At 32.6% G+C, this 23,955-nt stretch overlaps 3 protein-coding genes across 3 annotated transcripts; 1 reads left to right on the plus strand and 2 right to left on the minus strand.

Annotated features, from left to right (window-relative positions):
- Positions 1-3,528: 3,528 nt before the first annotated feature.
- On the plus strand, positions 3,529-15,078 carry LOC123270457 (glutamine-dependent NAD(+) synthetase). Its single transcript, XM_044736522.1, has 8 exons — positions 3,529-3,582; positions 7,933-8,079; positions 8,145-8,400; positions 8,463-8,896; positions 8,955-9,295; positions 13,983-14,734; positions 14,800-14,964; positions 15,030-15,078. Exons 2-8 carry the CDS (start codon positions 7,934-7,936, stop codon positions 15,033-15,035), a joined length of 2,100 nt encoding a protein of 699 aa, XP_044592457.1. The 5' UTR covers positions 3,529-3,582; position 7,933; the 3' UTR covers positions 15,036-15,078.
- LOC123270450 (cytosolic carboxypeptidase Nna1-like) lies at positions 4,143-7,952 on the minus strand. The gene is made up of 9 exons (XM_044736506.1): positions 7,761-7,952; positions 7,537-7,694; positions 7,325-7,477; positions 6,897-7,270; positions 6,061-6,412; positions 5,452-6,009; positions 5,095-5,397; positions 4,743-5,029; positions 4,143-4,663 (listed from the first exon to the last, which is right to left on the minus strand). Exons 1-9 carry the CDS (start codon positions 7,825-7,827, stop codon positions 4,207-4,209), a joined length of 2,709 nt encoding a protein of 902 aa, XP_044592441.1. The 5' UTR covers positions 7,828-7,952; the 3' UTR covers positions 4,143-4,206.
- Positions 15,079-19,194: 4,116 nt separating the features above from the next.
- On the minus strand, positions 19,195-23,808 carry LOC123270809. The gene is made up of 3 exons (XM_044736959.1): positions 23,663-23,808; positions 20,965-21,862; positions 19,195-19,320 (listed from the first exon to the last, which is right to left on the minus strand). The coding sequence occupies exons 1-3, from the start codon at positions 23,713-23,715 to the stop codon at positions 19,195-19,197; spliced, it is 1,077 nt and encodes a 358-aa protein (XP_044592894.1). The 5' UTR covers positions 23,716-23,808.
- Positions 23,809-23,955: the final 147 nt, after the last annotated feature.

Below are 23,955 nucleotides of genomic sequence, written 5' to 3' on the forward strand. Positions count from 1 at the left end.
CGAGGTATTTTCACAAATGTTTTTATTACTCTATCAATTTTTCCAAAATTTCCATAGAATTTTCCTTAAAATTTTCACTTTCGTGATTTATCCTAAAAATTTTCAACAATTTTCCTAAAATTTAAATTGTTTTAAGTTTTCCAAAAAAAGTTTTCCTATTAAAAAAAATCTTACCAACTGTCGGTAAAACCTAAAAATAATTACCAGCTGGTAAGGAGACCCAAAAGCCAACTAGAAGACTCCTAAAAGTAAATTGTAAAGTCGCTTCAATAAGCACGTACTTAGCCTTCTCTCATAAATAATAAATAAATAATAAGTATCACTAAAATTCACAATCACAATTACAACAATAATCATTATATTATATTATATATATTTTTTTAATTTATTGAATCTCTCGAATGAATTATTATTAACAAATAAAAAAAAAAAAGAATTATAATTATAATTAGCGGGTGGTTTGGAGCATGTGATAATAACTTATGTGCCAAATAATTAATGATTATATTAATTATCCGATTGGCTCTGAAACAATCAATCGTCTCCCTAACACCTAATTAATTAATTAAATTAATTAAGTTCTAATTAACAGTCAGTGCAATTTATGGTACCTTGTATAAAGCGAGATTTTTGTTAATTAATTATTATTATTATTATTAAAAACGGTTAATTAAAAGCTATTAATTATTAATTAGGTAATATGATATGATTTTTATAATGAGCCAGTATCTACTGTCGGTAAGTTACCTGTTACCGACTGTAGGTAGCTTAATGTTGATATTTATTTTATGTATATAATGGTTACATATTCATTAATTATTAAATTACAAATTAAATTAAATTTTTTCATTAATCATTTATTAATTATTAATAACTAACAATTATTTTTTTTGTTTAACGGCCATTTATTATTATTGTACAGTGTAATATTAATTGTGATGTAGTTACACTAGATATTACTGTTGACAATTATCGTTTTTATTAATCTTTTTTTTTTAACGAGGTTATGTCTTGTTGATTTTTTTTAAACCGGAAAAAAAATTTTCAAGGTTATAAAAAGAGAAAAAAAATCAATAATTAGACTTAATTATTTTTTATTGTAAGTTAAGACATTATATTTTTCCGTTAAGATATTTTTCATTTGAATTATTACTATTATATTGTTTTATTATTATTATTATAATTATTATTATTATTATTGTCTGTAATGGTACTGAGGTAAAGGTTGTATGTGCCAGTTAAAATGACGAAATATAATAAAGTGAATTTTTTTTAATTAAATTATATATTTTTGTTTTGTTATTTTTTTATTTTGAGTTAATTTTTATTTTTTTCTGAAAATTCATGTAAAAAGAGAATAAAATGCTTCATAGCAACGATTGCTAAGAAAAATTTGATCCTAGTAACGTTTGCTATAGAAATATTCATCCCTAGCAACGGTTGCTATAGAAATAGTCATCCTTGACAACAGTTGCTATGATAATTGTTGCAATAGCAACGGTTGTTATGGAGATTTTTTCCTTAGCAACCGATGCTAGGGAAATTTTGTCCTTGGTAACGGTTAATATGATAATTTTTATCCTTAGCAACGGTAACTAAGGCCAATTTTACCTTAACAACTGTTTCTATGGTCATTTTTTCTCTAGCAACGGTTACTAGGGCCATTTTTATCCTTAGTAACCGTTACTAAGGTCAATTTGTCCTTAAAAATGGTTGCTATAATCATTTTTTTCTTAGCAACGGTTACTTTGGTCATTTTTTTACTTAGCAACGATTACTATGGTAATTTCTGTCTTTAGCAACAGTTACTTTGGTCAATTTTATCTTAGAAACCGTTATTATGGTCGTTTTTTTCCCTAGCAACGGTTATTATGTTAATTTTTTTCCTTAGCAACGGTAGCTAAGGTCAATTTTACCTTAGCAACCGTTGCTAAGGACAATTTTTATTCTTTTTAGGCTACATGAATTTTCAAAATTTTTTTTTTATATATTTATTTAAAAATATGTATAATAATTTTTTAATAATAAAAGCGTTAACTTTAAGTAACCCTAATTAAAATTTGTAATTAATATAGCTATCATAAATAATGCATTGTAAATCGAATATATATCGCTACATAATTCATAACAATAGTTATAATAATAATAATAATAATAATAATAATAATAATAATAATAATGATATTTATTATTAACTAATTAACTATTAATTATTGATACACTCAATAAATATTGAATATCTTAACTGATAAGTTAATATAAAATATATAAATATCTTTATTTAATCGCTAGATTGTTCATACATTAAATAATAATTAATTAAATAATCACTAAGCGATCGGTAACGCTACTATAAATAATAATAATATTAATAATAATTAGGAAATGCTTTTCTGACATCTAACTTTTATTAGACTAAAACAATAATAATTATTATTATTTATTATTAGTTAATAATTGTTAATTATTGTGCAAATGAGATTGTAAATAGTCGTAAAGGATGAATGATACTCATTTTTTTATTTTATTGATGAAGCTAATTACATAATGATAATAATAATAATGATATTTGAGTAAAATTGTCCGAGTGATGTTTGAACTTATTTGGCTGTGAATTATTTTATTCTTTTATGTTTTGGTATATATAAATAAATAAACATATATATATATATATATATATATATATATATATATATATATATATATATATATATATATATATATATATATGTAATAAATATACTAACTGTAATAATAATAATATAAATAACAATAATGGTAATTTATTAACAGTATAGATAGTGTTTTTATTATTTAATATTTCCTTGATATTCATAAAAAAATAAATGGAAATCTTTTATTAATAATTAATAATTGATATATTTAATAATTAATAATTAATATATTATTATTATTTTTTTTTATTAATTGTGCTGAACTTTAAAAAATTAAAAAAAAATATCACTTACATCTCAGCTGATCGACGGTAAGAAAATACTAAAATACTTTCTCCCACTTATCATCAGTACACTTACTAGGAATTATTTTAGTTACATAGATGTCGCTACCGCCTTACAGCAAATATCTCTTTTAAAATCCAACAGATGGCAGCAGCTCAATGTTTCTTTGTTTATTATTTTTTTTTTGTGTTTCTCCCATCGCCGGTATTTTGTTATCTTATTGCGATCATAACATTATTTTTTCATCTATTTTTCTAGTTAGTATTTTTCTAAAAATAATAATAGTAACAATAATCTTTTTTTTTAATAAAATAATCTTAAGAAACTAATTTGGTAAGCTTTTTTTTTGGACAGTAATATATTTTTTTTAACCTTAAAAATTTATAAATTTGTTTACAATTTTATCTTTTTACTTTAAAAATTTTTTAATATTGCTACAAATGTTTAATAAATATTTTAGGTACCTTCTAATATTTTTCAAAAGTGTTGGATGCAATTATCAGGTAATATTTACTATAATTATAATTTTTATTATTATTTTTAGTATAATTATTATTAATTTTTACAGATAATTTAAAGGATTAAAATAATAATAATATAAGAGGTATAATAATAAATTAAGGTAAGAAAATATATTTTTTTTTCTATTAATAAATTTATTTATTAATAACAGGCAGTGAATATAATAATTAATAACAAATATTTTCTAAAACTTACAAAATCTCACTAATAATACTGTGAGAAAAAATTTTTTTTTCTTAATTTTCAATGCTAAAAAATTTATTTCAACAAATTTTCCTTCTCTCTTTTTTCTAAAAAATAAAATTCCCCACAAAATAACTCTTAAGTTTTTTCCAAAAAATCAATATTAAAAAACTAGCAAAGCCTAAACGTAAAAAACAAGATGACACTGGATATCATCTCAGATTATACTGAGTGAAAAAAAAATTTCAGATAGTAGCTAGTATAATCCAGATTGCAATGACTATAATCCAGATTACAATAAATATAATCCAGATATCACGCAATATAATCTGGATTTTTTTAATTATCTGAAATTGTTTTTCACCATAGATATCACTGCGTATAATCTGGAATGATATCCAGTGTCATCTTGTTATATCACTGAGTATAATCTGGGATGATATCCAGTATCATCTTGTTCTTTTTTTGTAAAAGAAGCTAAAAATAAAACTTTCCTTGACTTTCAAAAAAAAAATTATCCTGACAGCAGTAACATAATCCTTCACTTTCCACTTTTCTCCCTGCTTATCAAAAGATTAGCACTAAAATGAAGCTTCAACCTCTGACCTTTTCTACTGGAACCTTTCCCCCTGGAACCTAGAGGAGCATCTCCAACCCCCTGAACTTCATCAGAACTGGAACTGGAGTTCTTAGTAGGCGCAAGATTGACCTTACCCTTAGCAACATGAACCGCAGCTCCAGCAACAATCCCAGACTTCCTAAACTTCCTCCTCTGCTCCTGAGAATTCTTACTACTGCCCCCGGAAGAGCTCTTAGGCAGTTCTCCAACTCCAAACAGCTTTAACGCCTCCAAACCATTAACTCTGGGCTGGAGGTTCTCCTCAGTCTTTCTCTTGACCTTGCTGCGTTTCTCCAGCGTCTCCTTAGTCTTCTTCTTGGGCTTCCTGGTCTCCAATATAGCCCCCTGCTCCAGGGACTTGAGCTTTTTGGAGCACAACCTGTAATCAACCGCCCAACAAACCTTAAATATAACCCTAGACCTTGAATACGACCTAGAAGCTGGTTCAGGTTACTTACTTAAGCACAGCCTCGCTCTCATTGCTGACCATGGCCAGCTGGACCAGTTCCGTGTCCAGAAGATTTCCCCCAACCTGGTGGAGCACCCTGGTGGTCCAGATCTGCTGTCTAAGCTCACTAAGCTTCACCTGGATGTCGTTCCTCATAACCGGCAGCCTCACTGACTTGGTCCTTGGACTCCTGATCTTGATCTCCTCATCAGGAGGCTTGGGGTAGCTATCCAGCTCCTCCTCGCAGCACATGTCGCTGCCTGGGTCAGTCGAGGGTAGGTCCAGGGCTTGACGGCTCTAATTTAAGGACACCCACCAATTAATAACCTGGAAGATCCTAAAGAATTCTAGGATAAAATTACCATGAGCTTCCTCTTAATTCGGTAAGTCTCCCTCAGCTGGGCCTTGGTCCTGCTCCTCCTGAGCTTGCGGAGCGTTTGAGCTTTAGTCATCTGAGGAGAAGGTGGCGGGACGTTCAAGAATCCAGGATCATCATCAAGCTCCTCGCTTTCAACGGGATTAGGCTTGTTGATGATCTTGTCCTCAGAAGAGTCAGAAGAGTCGCCTTCGTCGCTGGAGTAATCAGTCAGGTTGATGTTGGTTGGTTCATCCGCGCTGGAGCCTTCCTTTATCAGCCTCAGGAGGATCTTGTTCCTCAGCTTTTCCTAAAAGACTCACTTGTTAGCTCTTAAAGGTAGAAAGTAGAGATTAAAGGCTACCTTGACAGGATCATCATCAGAAAAGTCTATCAGAGTCTCGCAAAAAGCCTTGCCAATTTGTTGATAGTCTTGAGCAGAAAAGTGTGTCCCAGATCGGGAACCCAGCTTGGATCCAGCCATCGAAGCTTCCATAGTATAGCTATTCTGAACGCCCATTAACCAGACGACCACTCTACTGGTTCCTTCTTTGCCTTTCTCAATGTAAAACTTGCAGTTCTCAAAAGAAAACTTATCCGCTGCATTTTTATGGAGCATCAGCGGGAAAATCTGCTCAGCTAACTTTCCATAGCAAGCTCTCTTGCTCTCGCAGCCGTAGATAAAGATATTGTGCTTCCGAGAGTGGGCATGAAGGTCGCAGTACATGGCAATTCCGCATTCCTCCATCAGCCGGCGGATCATCAGCTTGGTGTGCCAAACACTTGGGTAGCTTTCTCGCATCACTGTTCGGTACTGCCGATTTAAATCTTTACCGCTTAATGAGCAACGGTTGTTTCCTACGATAACGCCATCTGGGTTCAGCATTGGGACCAGCTTGAAGATAAACCGCTCTCTTAGCTCCTAAAAGAGAAATCATTAGATTGAATTAAGTAACTTGTTTGGGAAACTCACCCTAGCTTGCTTAGACTCCCCAGTAAGAAAATCGATGATTCCCTTCATCATCCAGCTGGAGGGTGTTTCTCCGGGATGAACCCTAGCAGTGATGACAATCCCCTTCTTCTTTTTCCCCTCTTCATTGACTGGAGCAGTGATGGTCAGGTAGTGGACACTGTTTCCTGCTAGAGTTCGGCAGAGCAGCCTCAGTTTGGTGAACTTTACCTTCACCGGGTCGCTGGACAACTTGGATAAGTACTCTTGGAGGTCGGTATAAGTGTAAGGGTAGCAGTGCGCTAGGTAGACAGTGTCTTGGTCATGAGGGAAGGTTATGTTGAAGGTCAGGGTGTGCTTTTCACGTTCTTCATCCCTGGAAAAGACAAAATCAGCGCCTGATCAGTCTTCCTGATCAATCTTACTGATCAGTCTTCTTAGTCAGTCTTTTTAATCAGTTCTCCTGATCAGTCTTCTTAATCAGTCTTCCTAATCAGCAGGGCCAGGACTTTTGCAGTTGTTTAAATGAGCATTCATATGCTTAACTTCAAATTTGAACAAAGAAAAAACTTCCTGTTCCGACTGATCAGTCTTCTTAATCAGTCTTCCTGATCAATCTTCCTGATCAGTCTTCTTAATCAGTCTTCCTGATCAGTCTTACTGATTAGTCTTCCTGATCAGTCTTACTGATTAGTCTTACTGATTAGTCATCCTGATCAGTCTTCTTAATCAGTCTTCTTGATAAGTCTTAATCAGTCCTACTGATCAGTTTTCCTGATCAGTCTTCTTAATCAGTCTTATTGATCAGTCTTCTTAATCAGTCTCCCTAATCAGTCTTCCTGATCAGCCACCTTACTTACGAAAAATCATTCTTGTAGTAGCTGATGTTCTCTCCGCAGCGCCTCCAACCAATAGCATGAAGGCTCGCGTCCTTCAGAGAATACAGCAGCGGCTTGAGTCCTTCATTATACAAGCTGTCTTCCTTGCAAAGATTAACTATCGACAGCCTGTAGATAATTCTGCTCCTAGTATTAGAAATCCTGAAGTAGAACCACTGCATGTGTCTTTGGGTGTACAGGTCTTTCCTCAGGTACAATTGGTAGTAGGTGTCCGTTATCTTGATGACCTTTCCAAGATTCCCAGACTCGAACCTGGACTCGAATTGAAGATCGTCATCCAGGACCACGCAAGACAACGAGTCTATAGCCGTCCCTCCGATGCACGACCTGGTGAACTGAATGGTGGGTCATCACCTTACCTTATCTACCAAAAGTTAACCAATGCTTACGTAATTAGTGACGCTCATCGGGCAGTAGTTGAACACCAGGCTTCCAAATTCATCATTAACTGGCTTAGGCTTGGGTTCTCTTCCCGTTGGAGAGTAATAAGGCTCCGGGACTGATGGGGTGTTGTCAATATGACGGACCCGTTCTGCTATAACCTAAAATCATAATTGGAACATCAACTAGAGCCTAGAATCTAGGTTAGAATTTAGCAAACCTTGCACTCTGTTGGCCACCTTGGTTCCTGGGCGACCACGTCCGTCAACTGGACGTCTAGCTCCCGGAACTTTACCAGCCCCGTGGTTACCGGAAGAGTGTCCAGGTCCCGTTTTATCACTCCAAACCTTTCCTGGAGAATTTGGGTGGTCAGCCCACCTGGAACAGTTAAATTTCATCAGTAGCATTCTGGTTAATGATTTTTGGTTGATGATTATCACTCACCTGGAATAGGCTGGACTGGAAAGAGTGCTGCTTGCAATTCCTTGATTGGGCTGCTAGCCAGATCCATGTAGACTAACTCACCGTATTGATCAATCAGCCCTCCTACTCCCACTCCCGCTCCCTAGCAACTTCTTTTAGAGCCCTTTGACAGTCAGTCTCTTGTTGGTTCCAGAATGGGGCGAATTGTGACTGTGGCGGTAAGCACCCTGAACCAATGGGCGATGGACTTTGACGGGAACCTCAGGAGGATCCTGGAAAGCATCAGCCAGGCGAAAGCAGCTGGTGCCAAGTTTCGCAGCGGGCCTGAGTTAGAGATATCGTAAGTAGAAGGAATCTTGATAGTGAGTTGACAATTTAAGCAACTAAGCTACTTGATGATTCCAGGGGGTACAATTGCGAGGACCACTTCTTCGAAAGCGACACCAGATTGCACAGCTGGCAGGTTTTAGCTACCCTATTGGCCTCCAGTGTCTGCCAGGATATGATTATTGACGTTGGAATGCCGGTGATGCACAAGAACGTCACTTACAATTGCCGTGTCGCCTTCCTAAACTCTAGAATTCTGCTAATCCGCCCCAAGATGCAGATGTGTGACACTATCATGTACCGGGAAAGCAGGTGGTTCTCTCCCTGGACTAAAGTAAGTTCTAAGATCCAAGGTAAGTCTTCTAGAATTAATCTGAGCTGGTTGATGATTTTTAGGAACGAACTGTCGAAGATTTCTTCCTACCGAGGATCATTACCCAGGTAACGGGACAAACTGTGGTTCCAATTGGCGACGCTGTTATTTCTACCAGAGACACTTGCATCGGGTTTGAAATTTGCGAGGAATTGTGGCACCCAGCTTCCAACCACATCAACATGTCGATGGACGGAGTCGAGATAATCTCCAATTCAAGTGGTAGTGTCTTTGTAATCCGCAAAGCACACATGATCACAGATCGCGTTAAGTCTGCCACTGCTAAAGCAGGAGGCGTTTATATGTACAGCAATTTGCGTGGGTGCGACGGTGGAAGGATGTTCTTTAACGGTTCCAGCTCGGTGTCTTTAAATGGGGAGATTGTCACAGCAGGAAAGCAGTTTTCATTGGCGGAGGTTGAGGTTACTGTTGCTACAATTGATCTGGAGGATGTAAGGTTAGTAGGTTAGTAGGTTGGTGTCCTGGTTGATGGTGTAATAATGATAATCTTCCAGGACCTACAGGAACAATATCAGATCCAGAACTCACTCCGCTGCTAGGAGCAGTCCTTATCCAAGGGTCAAGGTTGAGTTTTCGGTGTGTGACCAAGGGTTCTTCAAGCTTACCAATGATATGATGGACGCTGAGAGCTTGGAAAGCAGGAAGGAAGTAGGAGAGTTTCATACTCCTGAGGAGGAGATTTCTATGGCACCTGCTTGCTGGATGTGGGACTATCTCAGGCGTTCTTGTCAGGGTGGCTTTTTCCTGCCGCTAAGTGGGGGAGTTGATTCTTCATCAACTGCTTGTTTGGTATTTTCCATGTGCAACATGATCGTTGATGCCGTTAAGGATGGAGGTAAGTATAGTTTATTAATCAGCCTTATTATCTTGGCTGATTAATCAGCCTGATTGACTATCCTAATTATCTTGGCTGATTAATTAGCCTCATTATCCTGGCTCATTAATCAACCTAATCATCCTGACTGATCAACTAGGCTGATTGATCAGCCTAATTATCCTGGCTGATTAATCAGCTTAATTGATTATCCTAATTATCCTGGCTGATTAACTAGCCTAATTATCCTGGCTGATTGATAAGCCTAATTATCTTGGCTGAATAATTAGGGACGGTCTCTTTTACCCAGATTCCGATTACACAGATGGCGCTATTACCCAGATCCCTTTGACACATATCCCGATTACGCAGATTGTTATTAAACAGATTTTCTATTACACAGATTACTTATTACTCAGATAACCGACTACACAGAAAATCTTTAACGCAGATCCCGATGACGCAGATAATTTAAATTTTTAAATGATAAATGCCATAATAAAGCCAAGCACTAAAAGTGCCTGAAATTTTTAAATTGCCGCCATCAAAACATGCCGGATGAGCATGTAATCTAGCTATTGGTTGAATTTAAGGTTCAAGGTGTGCACGGAGCGCTTTATTAAAGTATCTACAGTGTATATGTGTAAAATCCCGCGTTGGTTGAATTTTTTATTAGATACTTGATATAATGAATCAACAAATGAATCAACAAAATTACAGGTTAAAGATTAGAGCTATATAGGTAAGTAAACATATTTATTATTTATATTAAAAGTTCGGGTTTGAAGTTTAAATATAATTAGTTCAATTACCCCCAAGCGGGGATGAATCGAACCATTTGACGCGTTTGCATAAATTAATCATTTAAGAATCAATGTTGTTTATTGACTAATTTATGGATCGATAATTAGAGAAGACATAATAAATTACCATTCCAAGAAAAAAAAAAATTAGACAAACGGTTGACCCTGAAGGCCATCCCTGCAACTTCCCGCCACTTACATACCTAGGCGCTTAAAATTGCACTAATAATTGCTCTTCGAGCTCAAAAAAAACAACTTATGTCTTATTTTGAGCTCTCCAAGCTCAAAGAGATAGTCTTTCTATAATTTTGACATAGAATTTAATTTCACATAACTTCACACTAATAGATTTGTTTATAGTTGAAAAGATTTGTTAATATTTAACAAATCATTTATTAGAAGCCATTTGTTAGGCCTTAACAAATATTTCTTAGTATTTAAAAAGATTTATTAATACTTAATAAATGAATATCAGATTTATTGAATACAAACAAATCATTTTGAATACTAAGAAATATTTATTTAACATTAAAAAATGGTCTCTAATAAATGATTTGTTAGCTATTAACAAATATTATTTAATACAAATAAATCCTTCTATCAGTGCAGTCAATTCGTTCAAGAGATATCATAAACGAAAGAAAACCGAAAAGTGTTTTCTGCACATAACTTCACATAATTTCACATAATTTCACATAATTTCAGTCGATTCGTTCAAGAGAAATCATGAACGAAAGAAAACCGAAAAGTGTATTCTGCACATAACTTCACATAATTTCACATAATTTCAATCAATTCGTTCAAGTGTTTTTTCCACATAACTTCACATAACTTTACATAATTTTGCATAAGTTCACATAACATTTCTTTTCGGATCGTTTTTGATGAGATAGTATGATTTTTAGACTTTTGAGCTCAAAGAAGCATAGAAAAGCTATCTCTCCAAGCTCGGAGAGCTCAAAATAATACATAAATTGATCCAAAAAAAATTAGGAAAACGGTTTACCCTGAAGGCCATCCCTGCAACTTCCTGCAAATTTCATACTTAGGCGCTTAAAATTGCACCAATGACGTTTTTGAGCTCTTCGAGCTCAAAAGTCTGATAAAGATTTGATAAGACACTATTTTTTGAATTTTTAAACCACAATAACTTTTGAATGAATAAACTGATTTTTACGCGGTTAGAAGCATTCGACGCAGTTTTTCAAGCCTCACAAAGAATCTCAAATTTTGAATTGATCGCGCTAGAAATTTTGGAGTTATTCCGAAAAAACACTTTTTTCGGTTTTCTTTCGTTCACCATATCTCTCGAATGAATCAACCGATTTTTTCAAATGTGGTTTTTTTGGAATAACTTCTAAACGGCTTAATAGTTCAATTCAAAAAAATAATCAGCTCTTAACCTCAAAAAACCACGTCGATCGCCACCAGTCCGGTCAAAATCGGTTGATTCATTCGAGAGATATGGTGAACGAAAGAAAACCGAAAAAAGTGTTTTTTCGGAATAACTCCAAAATTCCTAGCGCGATCAATTCAAAATTTGAGATTCTTCGTGAGGCTTAAAAAACTGCGTCGAATGCTTCTAACCGCTTAAATATCGGTTTATTCATTCAAAAGTGATTGTGGTTTAAAAATTCAAAAAATAGTGTCTTATCAAATCTCTATCAGACTTTTGAGCTCGAAGAGCTTGAAAGGATAGAAAAGCAATCTCTTTGAGCTCGGAGAGCTCAAAATAACCCATAAATTGTATTTTTGAGCTCGAAGAGCTCAAAAACGTCATTGGTGCAATTTTAAGCGCCTAAGTATGAAATTAGCGGGAAGTTGCAGGGATGGCCTTCAGGGTCAACCGTTTTCCTAATTTTTTTTGGATCGATTTATGTTATTTTGAGCTCTCCGAGCTTGGAGAGATAGCTTTTCTATGCTTCTTCGAGCTCAAAAGTCTAAAAATCATACTATCTCATCAAAAACGATCCGAAAAGAAATGTTATGTGAACTTATGCAAAATTATGTAAAGTTATGTGAAGTTATGTGGAAAAAACACTTGAACGAATTGATTGAAATTATGTGAAATTATGTGAAATTATGTGAAGTTATGTGCAGAATACACTTTTCGGTTTTCTTTCGTTCATGATTTCTCTTGAACGAATCGACTGAAATTATGTGAAATTATGTGAAATTATGTGAAGTTATGTGCAGAATACACTTTTCGGTTTTCTTTCGTTCATGATTTCTCTTGAACGAATCGACTGAAATTATGTGAAATTATGTGAAATTATGTGAAGTTATGTGCAGAAAACACTTTTCGGTTTTCTTTCATTTATGATATCTCTTGAACGAATTGACTGCACTGATAGAAGGATTTATTTGTATTAAATAATATTTGTTAATAGCTAACAAATCATTTATTAAAGACCATTTTTTAATGTTAAATAAATATTTCTTAGTATTCAAAATGATTTGTTTGTATTCAATAAATCTGATATTCATTTATTAAGTATTAATAAATCTTTTTAAATACTAAGAAATATTTGTTAAGGCCTAACAAATGGCTTCTAATAAATGATTTGTTAAATATTAACAAATCTTTTTAACTATAAACAAATCTATTAGTGTGAAGTTATGTGAAATTAAATTCTATGTCAAAAGTATAGAAAGACTATCTCTTTGAGCTTGGAGAGCTCAAAATAAGACATAAGCTGTTTTTTTGAGCTCGAAGAGCAATTATTAGTGCAATTTTAAGCGCCTAGGTATGTAAGTGGCGGGAAGTTGCAGGGATGGCCTTCAGGGTCAACCGTTTGTCTAATTTTTTTTCTTGGAATGGTAATTTATTATGTCTTCTCTAATTATCGATCCATAAATTAGTCAATAAACAACATTGATTCTTAAATGATTAATTTATGCAAACGCGTCAAATGGTTCGATTCATCCCCGCTTGGGGGTAATTGAACTAATTATATTTAAACTTCAAACCCGAACTTTTAATATAAATAATAAATATGTTTACTTACCTATATAGCTCTAATCTTTAACCTGTAATTTTGTTGATTCATTTGTTGATTCATTATATCAAGTATCTAATAAAAAATTCAACCAACGCGGGATTTTACACATATACACTGTAGATACTTCAATAAAGCGCTCCGTGCACACCTTGAACCTTAAATTCAACCAATAGCTAGATTACATGCTCATCCGGCATGTTTTGATGGCGGCAATTTAAAAATTTCAGGCACTTTTAGTGCTTGGCTTTATTATGGCATTTATCATTTTAAAATTTAAATTATCTGCGTTATCGGGATCTGCGTTAAAGATTTTCTGTGTAATCGGTTATCTGAGTAATAAGTAATCTGTGTAATAGAAAATCTGTTTAATAACAATCTGCGTAATCGGGATATGTGTCAAAGGGATCTGGGTAATAGCGCCATCTGTGTAGTCGGAATCTGGGTAAAAGAGGCCGTCCCAATAATTAGCCTTATAATCCTGGCTGATTAATCAGCCTAATCATCCTGGCTGATTGATCAGCCTAATTATCCTGGCTGATTGATTAGCCTAATTATTCTGGCTGATTAATCAACTTGATTGATTATCCTAATTATCCTGGCTGATTAATTAGCCTAATTATTCTGGCTGATTAATTAGCCTAATTATCCTGGCTGATTAATCAGCTTAATTGATTATCGTAATTATTCTGGCTGATTAATTAGCCTAATTATCCTGGCTGATTGATCAGCCTAATTATCCTGGCTAATTAATCAGCCTAATTATCCTGGCTGATTGATCAGCCTAATTATCCTGGCTAATTAATCAGCCTAATTATCCTGGCTAATTAATCAGTCTGATTATCTTACCTGATTGATCGGCCTGATTAATCAGCTGGCTGATTCCTTGATGTGCAACCTTTCCAGACAACCAGGTCCTAGCAGACGTCCAAAAAATCGTCGGAGACTTCACCTACATCCCTAAGGACCCAAAGCAGTTGTGCAACACCTTGCTAGTGACCTGCTACATGGCTACCGAGAATTCCAGTTCCGAGACTAAAGCCCGAGCCAGCGAATTGGCATCCGAAATCGGATCTTACCACCACAGCATCATCATCGACGCCGCAGTGTCAGCAGTTCTTGGAATCTTCCAGCAAGTCTCAAACCTAACACCCAGATTCCGTACCCACGGTGGTTCCCCCAGAGAAAACCTCGCTTTGCAGAACGTCCAAGCGAGATTGAGAATGGTGCTCTCTTACCTGCTAGCTCAATTGATGCTCTGGGTCCGCGGGAGACCTGGAGGACTCCTAGTCCTTGGCTCCAGCAACGTCGACGAGTCTCTTCGTGGATACTTCACCAAGTACGATTGCAGCAGCGCTGATATAAACCCAATTGGCGGGATCTCCAAGCACGATCTCAAGAAGTTCATCACATTCTTTGGCCACAAGTTCAATCTTCCGTCATTGGGGAAGATCATCCAAGCTCCTGCAACTGCGGAATTGGAACCGCTTATCGATGGACAATTGGCTCAGCTGGATGAGGTTGATATGGGGATGACTTATCAGGAACTTTCGACTTATGGAAGACTCAGGAAGATCCAGTGTGCTGGACCTTTCTCCATGTTCTGCAAGCTGGTGCCTCTTTGGAGCCACTGCTCTACCAGAGAAGTCGCTGATAAGGTAAGCATAAGCTTATACTGGTTTTATAGGTCAAGATTCTACAGCTAGGTTGTTTTTATTTCAAGGTCAAGCACTTTTATCGCTGCTACGCGATAAATAGGCACAAAATGACAATCCTTACGCCATCTTGCCACATTGAATGCTACTCACCTGATGACAATCGATATGATCACAGGCAATTTTTGTACAACCACACTTGGAAATGGCAATTCGAAGCCATTGATAATCAAGTAAGTGAATTTAATGGTTATTTGGTTAGAATTGTTACAATTATTGCTATAATTTTTTATTTCAGATTTAAGCTTATGAAGATATTAAATAAATGATTTTATAGTACAATTGTTACGTTGTTTAATAAATTGATATAATAATAATAATAATAATCAGAAACAAAGTGTTAATTATTTTTCCAAGCCTTTAGGTGTTATTTTTTATTCTCAATTTTAAGAAATTTTTACTATTTAACTATCGTAATTATTAAATAAAATAGAACCCTCTGGTTGATAAGTCCTTTTAATGGGACGCCTTAGTAGGCTAAACTATTTGTCCTATCAAAAAACGTCCTAGGACTTTTTTGTAGCTCTACTCAAGCCCTACAAAAAACTACTTAGTTACTTTTCGCAAGCTTGGATATTTACCGAGATACTACCGTGATCTACTATTGTAAATTTTATTTAACAAATAAGACTACCAACAGACTTAAAAAGTCCAATACTAGACTGTTAAAAATTTTTGTAAAATTATAATCATACTACAAAACAAATAATAATTAAAATTACAAATCAGTGTATAGCAATGCGAAGTAAAATAAAATTGGTGCAATTTTCCAACACCTGTCAGCAAATCTACTAAGATATATTGTAATTTTACAATCTTCTTGTATAAGCCTAACACGCATTGTAATATTACAGAATTGTTCGTAAATTTTTAAGAAAAAGCTTTTTAATTTTGCAAACATTATTTATCATCTGATTCGGCATAATTGTATGTAAAATCACAAAAAAATATTGTTTATATTACAATAATCTGATAAAAAATTTAAAAAGCTTTTTTTTTATTTTTACAACTTTTCATTGTAAAATTACACAGTTTAATGTAAGGTTACCAAACAATTTTAATCATATTACACGAATTGTAATTCTACTTGACTGTTTTCCAATTTTGAAAACAATACTTTTAAGTTTTACAAAAATGAGACTGATGTATCGAAAAAACAACAATGTCCTCCATATTTATTTTTACTAATTTTTAGTCTATGGTTGGTTTATTTGTATTAATTAATTCAAGGCATCATTTATCTTTTATAAATTTTAATATTACGCTCAAACGATCATTTCGAAATCAATATATTTTAATAAGTATATGTTAGACTTTAATTTTTATAATATTCAATAAATTATAAATAATGTAAAAGTTAGTGAATAAGTGAACAATAATGAAAATAATAAATAATTAGCCGTAATGCTCAATCACCACATAGGATTAGCTTATAAGAATAATAAGATGTTAAATGACCTATCGGTCGTACGGCGTAGGGCGTTATGTATCGGACTGGCAAGCAAGCGGCTCGCGTTCGATTCTTAGTTAGGGTAAATATTATTTTCACTTTATATCATCAGAGTTTTAAAAATTAGGTCTACGTGAGATGCAAAATCTAGTGAGCGCTTGATAAAAATAAAATGACAACAAATATTAAATCAAATTAACAACTATTTTTTTTTTCTTCATGTCTCATTATGTATATATAAATTAAAGTTTTTTTCATGCCTACTGGTCAAGTGACTAGTGAACCTTATTCAAGCCAAGCGATGGACATTCCATCTGCACTATTGGTCGAGAGACATTCTCTCTTTGCATTAGTTCTATGGGGTCCATTTGGGTAGCTTAACTGGTAGAGCTCCTGACATGTTATCAGGGAGATCCAGGTTCGATTCCTGGCTTGGTAACCTACCCCATTTATTTTTTCAAAGTTTATCTTTGCTCTCATGTAGTTTTTTTCATTTTCTTTCATTTGTTTAACATCTTTACAACTCGAACAGATACCACAAAACTTCCAGCTTTACTAGTATTCAAGTTCGATGGACCCCATAGAACTAATGCAAAGAGAGAATGTCTCTCGACCAATAGTGCAGATGGAATGTCCATCGCTTGGCTTGAATAAGGTTCACTAGTCACTTGACCAGTAGGCATGAAAAAAACTTTAAATTAAATCAAATGTTTCTTTTTTATTATTTAAATTCAAGGAAAGTATTGTAATTTTACAAACTTAGCTAATCTAAAAATATTTGTAAAATTACAAAACCTTGTTAAATTAGTAACCTCACATCTATATATGTTTTGTAATATTACTATACCCGATTGTAATTTTAAATAAATGTTTTGCCTATTAGCTTCCGATACATTTTTTGTAAAATTACAATAGAAATTTTTAACAGTGATAAAATTAGCTAGTTCTATTGGAAAAATCTAAAGACAGCACTGAATTTTTGTCTAAAATATTTTAAAATTACCGGTAATACAAGCATTGCGATAGCTTTATTGGAAATTTTTGTAGAAATTTTTTTTGCAGTGTAGATTATATTAATATCATATAATAATATAAATAGAGGTGTCAAATTAACGGATGTTGATTTATAAATATTAATGAGTAGCACTTTGAGGTGTACAATAAAATTCTAATCAGTCATCATGGTATTGAGAATTGCAAAGTAAGAGTAAGCTTTTTGTATCACCTGCAAATAAAATAATTATAATTATTTATTAACGTTACTTTTTTATTTTTCGTTAAGGAGATCCACCTTACAAATATAAATAATGCTGTGAAGCGGGAAAGAATAGGAGTTACGGTAATTATTACGTGAAGCGTTCTACATTCACGTAATAGGATATTGGTAGGAAAGGATTGAGAAAGGAATGTGGAGAGGATCATCTTAATGTGAGTTTATAGAATATGCGAGAAAAAATTATTAGATAGCTCGGACTGGGATTCGAACTCAGAACCTTCCGAAGACATGTCGGCTACTCTACCATTTGAGCTATCCGGTCTATACTACATTTCCTTTCGCTTATTCTATATCCACGCAAAGTAGTCAAATTTTTAAAATTTTCTGAAAATTTGTATATTCAATCTACGTAGCCTAATAACTAATAAAAAAAAAAAATAAAAAAACAGTATTCCGGGATAATTAATCAAATAATTAAGTTATAGAATTGTAATTTTTACATGTAAAATAGAGATTCCACCAGCCGTTTATTAGGTTAAGAATTAAATGCAATTAACGAATTAAAAAAAATTGTATTTTCATCAAATTTGATTGAAAAAATAATAAGCTAAAGATTAAAACAATAAAAAAGTAACTTTCCGAAGGTATTACGGAGATATTTTATATTTTTTATGAAAAATCACTGGGAACTTGCATTGTTTAAAGTCTTGTATTAGACTTGGCAACACCGCTTGCTTAGTTACCCATGCGCATAAGTAACCAAGGTTTTTTAAATGCTAGAACATCGAAGTCATTTTAGTTAGAAAGTAAACATAAATAAATTTTAAGGTTAGGGACACTCTTTTAGTGTTGTCAAGTGTATACCGGTAATTCAGAGTGCTATATTGTTTTATTAGTCAATTAAATGTCAATTTAATGAGTAAATTTATCGGACAATTTCCTCAATAAATGTTATTAATTAATTTAAATAGTATTTTTCTCACCTCCGGGCGGAAAGCGTCAATTTTCCTCCCGCTGCGCTAAACGAAAATGCCGCTTTCCGCCTCCGTCGAGGAGAAAAATAGTATACACACCACGGGCAGTAAATAAGAAAGCCTCAGATCACATGTTTATTGACCTCGGCTTCGCCTCGGACAACAATTACATGTGATCTGAGACATTTCTTATTTTACTGCCCTAGATGTGTAATATACTATTTTCTTACCTAGGGCAGGAAAATAAGAAATGTCTCAGATTACATGTAATTGTTGACCGAGGCGAAGCCGAGGTCGACAAACATGTGATCTGAGGCTTTCTTATTTCCTGCCCGTGGTGAGAAAACTATTTTTCTCCTCGACGGAGGCGGAAAGCGGCATTTTCATTTAGCGCAGCGGGCGGAAAATTGACGCTTTCCGCCCGGAGGAGAGAAAAATTAATTTTAAGATAACAAAAGTATTTCTACGTATTATTTTTTTATAGACATTCTTTACACTAGAAGGGTATTTGGATCTCCTTAAGAGAAAAAAAAATTGTATAAAACATAGATTACTTACCGACAGATAAGTTTCCATTCCAAAAACAAAAAAGTAACCAGCTTTCATTACCATGGGAGTAAGTGTCTGATAGAGCCCAAAGACAACAACTGTCTTGATCTTACGGCTATTATGATTTTCCCAACCGCAATTGTAGACACTTTTAGTGAGTCTTTCATGCTAAAATACCAAAATTACAAATCAGGTGATGTAATAAACTCACTAATCAGGACGATCTTACTTCATTGATCAGTAGATTACCGTAAATAGACCAATAGCCCAAGTGGATGAGGCCTGAACCGAGCATTACCATGTCACGGAACACGTTATTCTGCCTCTTGCGTTTAATGGTCTGAAATAGGAACCTTAAAAATAATCAACACTCGTAGGGATGATGAATTAAACTGATAGAAGAATTTATTTATATTTAATAATTTAACATCATAGGATTTAATAAATATTTATTAACAGTTAATAAATTATTTATTAAATGTTAATAAATATTTTTTAACAGTTAACAAATATTTATTAACAGTTAATAAGTTATTTATTAAGTACAATTTATTAACTGTTAATAAATATTTATTAATGATTAATGAATATTTGTTAACTGTTAAAAAATATTTATTTAAAATAAAAAGCAAAAATAGCAAATTTTTTTTGACACCTTTTTATAACCCTATAAATGGAATATAGGATAATAATTAAATTCACTGAATAAATTAATGTTTTTAATATTTAAAAATATAATTATCAGCTGTGATAAAATTTGGTATTTTACAATAAACGTTATTATAATGTAATATAATTAATGCAAACTAGCAACTTTTCAGTTACTATGTGACTGCTGTGATTTGAGAACTAAAAAAAAATTAAAATTTTCCTTTTTTAAATAATGACTATTGTTAATTTACAATGTATTTTTTTAAATAATGACGTTTTTAAAGATATAAGCTCATTACGAAATTACACTCATCAAGAGCTTTCATTTGAATACCTACTTGCATTTTTGATATATTTTTCATATATACATATATATAATATATATAAATATATAAAATATATGAAAAATTGATGTGAGTACTTAAATGAAAGATCTTGATGAGTATAACATCAAAATGAGCTTATGTCTTTAAAAATATCAATATTTCACAAGATACAAGATCATTTCTTAATTATTGACATTTTTAAAGATATAAGCTCATTACGAAATTACACTCATCAAGAGCTTTCATTTGAATACCTACTTGCATTTTTGATATATTTTTCATATATACATATATATAATATATATAAATATATAAAATATATGAAAAATTGATGTGAGTACTTAAATGAAAGGTCTCGATGAGTGTATCATAAAAATGAGCTTATGTCTTTAAAAATATCAATATTTCACAAGATACAAGATCATTTCTTAATTATTGACATTTTTAAAGATATAAGCTCATTACGAAATTACACTCATCAAGAGCTTTCATTTGAATACCTACTTGCATTTTTGATATATTTTTCATATATACATATATATAATATATATAAATATATAAAATATATGAAAAATTGATGTGAGTACTTAAATGAAAGGTCTCGATGAGTGTATCATAAAAATGAGCTTATGTCTTTAAAAATATCAATATTTCACAAGATACAAGATCATTTCTTAATTATTGACATTTTTAAAGATATAAGCTCATTACGAAATTACACTCATCAAGAGCTTTCATTTGAATACCTACTTGCATTTTTGATATATTTTTCATATATACATATATATAATATATATAAATATATAAAATATATGAAAAATTGATGTGAGTACTTAAATGAAAGGTCTCGATGAGTGTATCATAAAAATGAGCTTATATCTTAAAAAATATCAATATTTCACCAAATACAAGATAATTTTTTAATTTATCTATCTAGAGATAAAAAATAAATATTTATTAAATTATTAATAGTTAACAAATCCTTCTATTAGCTGATTAAAAATTACCAAAGCAAATTGGAACAGTCCAATGCAAGTTAAAAGACAGTCAGAGGCAATTTGAGCAAAGAGTATCAACCCAAATAATTCATTAAAATTATCCAGGCATTGAATTAACCGACGATGATTTTTTACACAGTGGCAAAATCTCAGTAGAAATGAATCATTGGTTTCATTGGCCTGGTCATCAGAAAATGGAATAAACACTTTAATTTTTGCATTTTTGTCACTTTGTCGTTCACGTTCCTTTTCTAGATCTACAATTTTTACAAAAGTAGCCCGAGGAATTCCGTCATCGCAGTGCTCAAAATTAGACCTCAAAACGTCCACTTGAAAAGTTATCCACCTGGCAAGACCCATCACCACTGGGTCAAATATTACGCACCAAGCGCATTCTACCAGTAATCCGTAATACTGAAGCGCATAGACGATTTCAAAAATTGGATAGGGCTTCTCGTCAAATGGAAAAACTGCGCGAATCATCAGCTGCCGGGTGCTCAAAATTTGCCTAATCGGTAGCAAACCTGTCATGCAGACACAAAAAGTTGCACATACGAACATTCCAAAGTCGACGTTCTGCCAAAATACTGATTTTTTTATCAAATTCACCACTCCGATGTCTGAAGAGGATATCAATTTAGTAACTGGCCCGTGGACCTCTTCGATGATTTTCACCACGGCTTTTTGCCGCATAAAAAATGTCAGTGCTTTTAAGCTTGTTGCAGTCATCGGGAGTATATAACCGATGTTATAAGACACCTCACTTAGATTGCTTATGTTGACGAAAAAATCTGCTGTGTTGGTCACTATCACCAGGGTTGTCATTATTATATTGATCGTACGAAAAGTGATAATTGCTAGGTACTGTTTCAACGGTAGATCATAGTATCCAAATAACCCGAATATTCTGTAAATATAATTTTTATTAAAGATATCCCCAATTAAAATTTTGAATCGTTATTTCAACTTATTGAACGTTCAAATTTTTAATTTAGCGTATTAAAAGTTTAAAAAGTTGATAACGAGTTTAAATAAGTAATATCAAAATTATTCAAATAACTAGATGCTTTTAAACGAAAATACCATAAAAATGTTTTTTTTTTTTTTTATTCTGTTAGGCAGAATTTCAAGTTTTTGGTTTTAATTCTACCATCTGTTCGATAAAAATAAATAATTAATGTACTATGATATAATCTTGGTAAATGAACATGATGAAATCATGTTGTAGCAACATGATTTATCATGTTCCGGCTACATGACAATCATGTGGCTGCAACATGATTTGTCATGTTTCGGTAACATGATTTTGTCATGTTACCGCAGCATGATTGTCATGTAGCCGAAACATGACAAATCATGTGGCTGCAACATGAGAAAATCATGAGAAAATTTTACAAAATGGTATTGTAATTTTACAAATATTTTTCAGATTAGTTGTTTGTAAAATTACAATACTTTCCTTGAATTTAAATAATAAAAAAGAAAGATTTGATTTAATATATGTTGTCATTTTATTTTTATAAAGCGCTCACTAGATTTTCCATCTCACGTAGACTTAATTTTTACAACTCTGATGATATAATGTAAAAATAATATTTACCCTAACTAAGAATCGAACCCGAGCCGCTTGCTTGCCAGACTGATACCTAACGCCCTACGCCGTACGACCTATAGGTGATTTAACATCTAATTATTCTTATAAGCTAATCCTATCTGGTGATTGAGCTCTACGGCTTATTATTTATTATTTACATTATTTGTGTTATTTAATGCTGTTTTATTGATGGAAAATAACTAACTTTTACATTATTTATAATTCATTGAATATTATAAAAATTAAAGTCTAACATATACTCATTAAAATATATTGATTTCGAAATGATCGTTTGAGCGTAATATTAAAATTTATAAAAGATAAATGATTCCTCGAATTTATTATTACAAATAAACCAACCATAGACTAAAAATTAGTAAAAATAAATATGAAGGACATGGTTGTTTTTTCGATACATCAGTCTCATTTTTGTAAAATTTAAAAGTATTGTTTTTAAAATTGGAAAACAGTCAAGTAGAATTACAATTGGTGTAATATAATTAAAATTGTCTGGTAACATTATATTACACTGTGTAATTTTACGATGAAAATTGTAAAAATAAAAAAAAGCTTTTTAAATTTTTTATCAGATTATTGTTATGTAAACAATATTTTTTTGTGATTTTACATACAATTATGCCGAATCATCACAAATAATGTTTGCAAAATTAAAAAGCTTTTTCTTAAAAATTTACGAACAATTCTGTAATATTGCAATGCGTGTGTTAGGTTTATACAAGAAAATTGTAAAATTACAATACATCTTTGTAGATTTCCTGGTGTTGGAAAATTACATTAATTGTATTTTATTTCGCTGTACACTGATTTGTAATTTTACTTATTATTTGTTTTGTAATATGATTGTAATTTTACAAAAAATTCTAACAGTGATAATAGAAGTTATTTATTATTATTAAAAATATATTTTTTTTATTCGAGAAATCTACTTTTATTTTGGCTGCAGAATGGTTTTTTTAACGTTCAAATAATGATTTTAACGTTAAATTTAACTTAACTCAACTTTTAATACGCCAAACTAACAATTTGAACGTTCAATCCGTTGAATTTACAATTCAAATTTTTAACTCAAGAATTTTGATCAAATTATCTTACTTAGCGAGCTTTAAATTAAAATCAAGAGTTTCACGATGCGTTGTCAAAACCATTTTTACTTCTGATACCAAGAAGAACTATTTGACTATTGTCTTCTAGAATTGGTAATACTTTCGGTCTAATAAAGAGCATTAAATAATTCATAACTCACGTACTTGTCATCGATCGGTCAGAAGTTTTAAAAAATAATTCCTTTTGATGTTACGATAAAAATAAAGTTCCTTTTTTTTTCCTGACGTCTGGCTTTGATCATAAAAAGATTTTTTTTTTTTTTTTATCGATCAGAAGAAGGT

The sequence above is a fragment of the Cotesia glomerata genome, linkage group LG8 (assembly GCF_020080835.1).
Source record: "Cotesia glomerata isolate CgM1 linkage group LG8, MPM_Cglom_v2.3, whole genome shotgun sequence".
Classification (NCBI taxonomy): Eukaryota; Metazoa; Arthropoda; class Insecta; order Hymenoptera; family Braconidae; genus Cotesia; species Cotesia glomerata.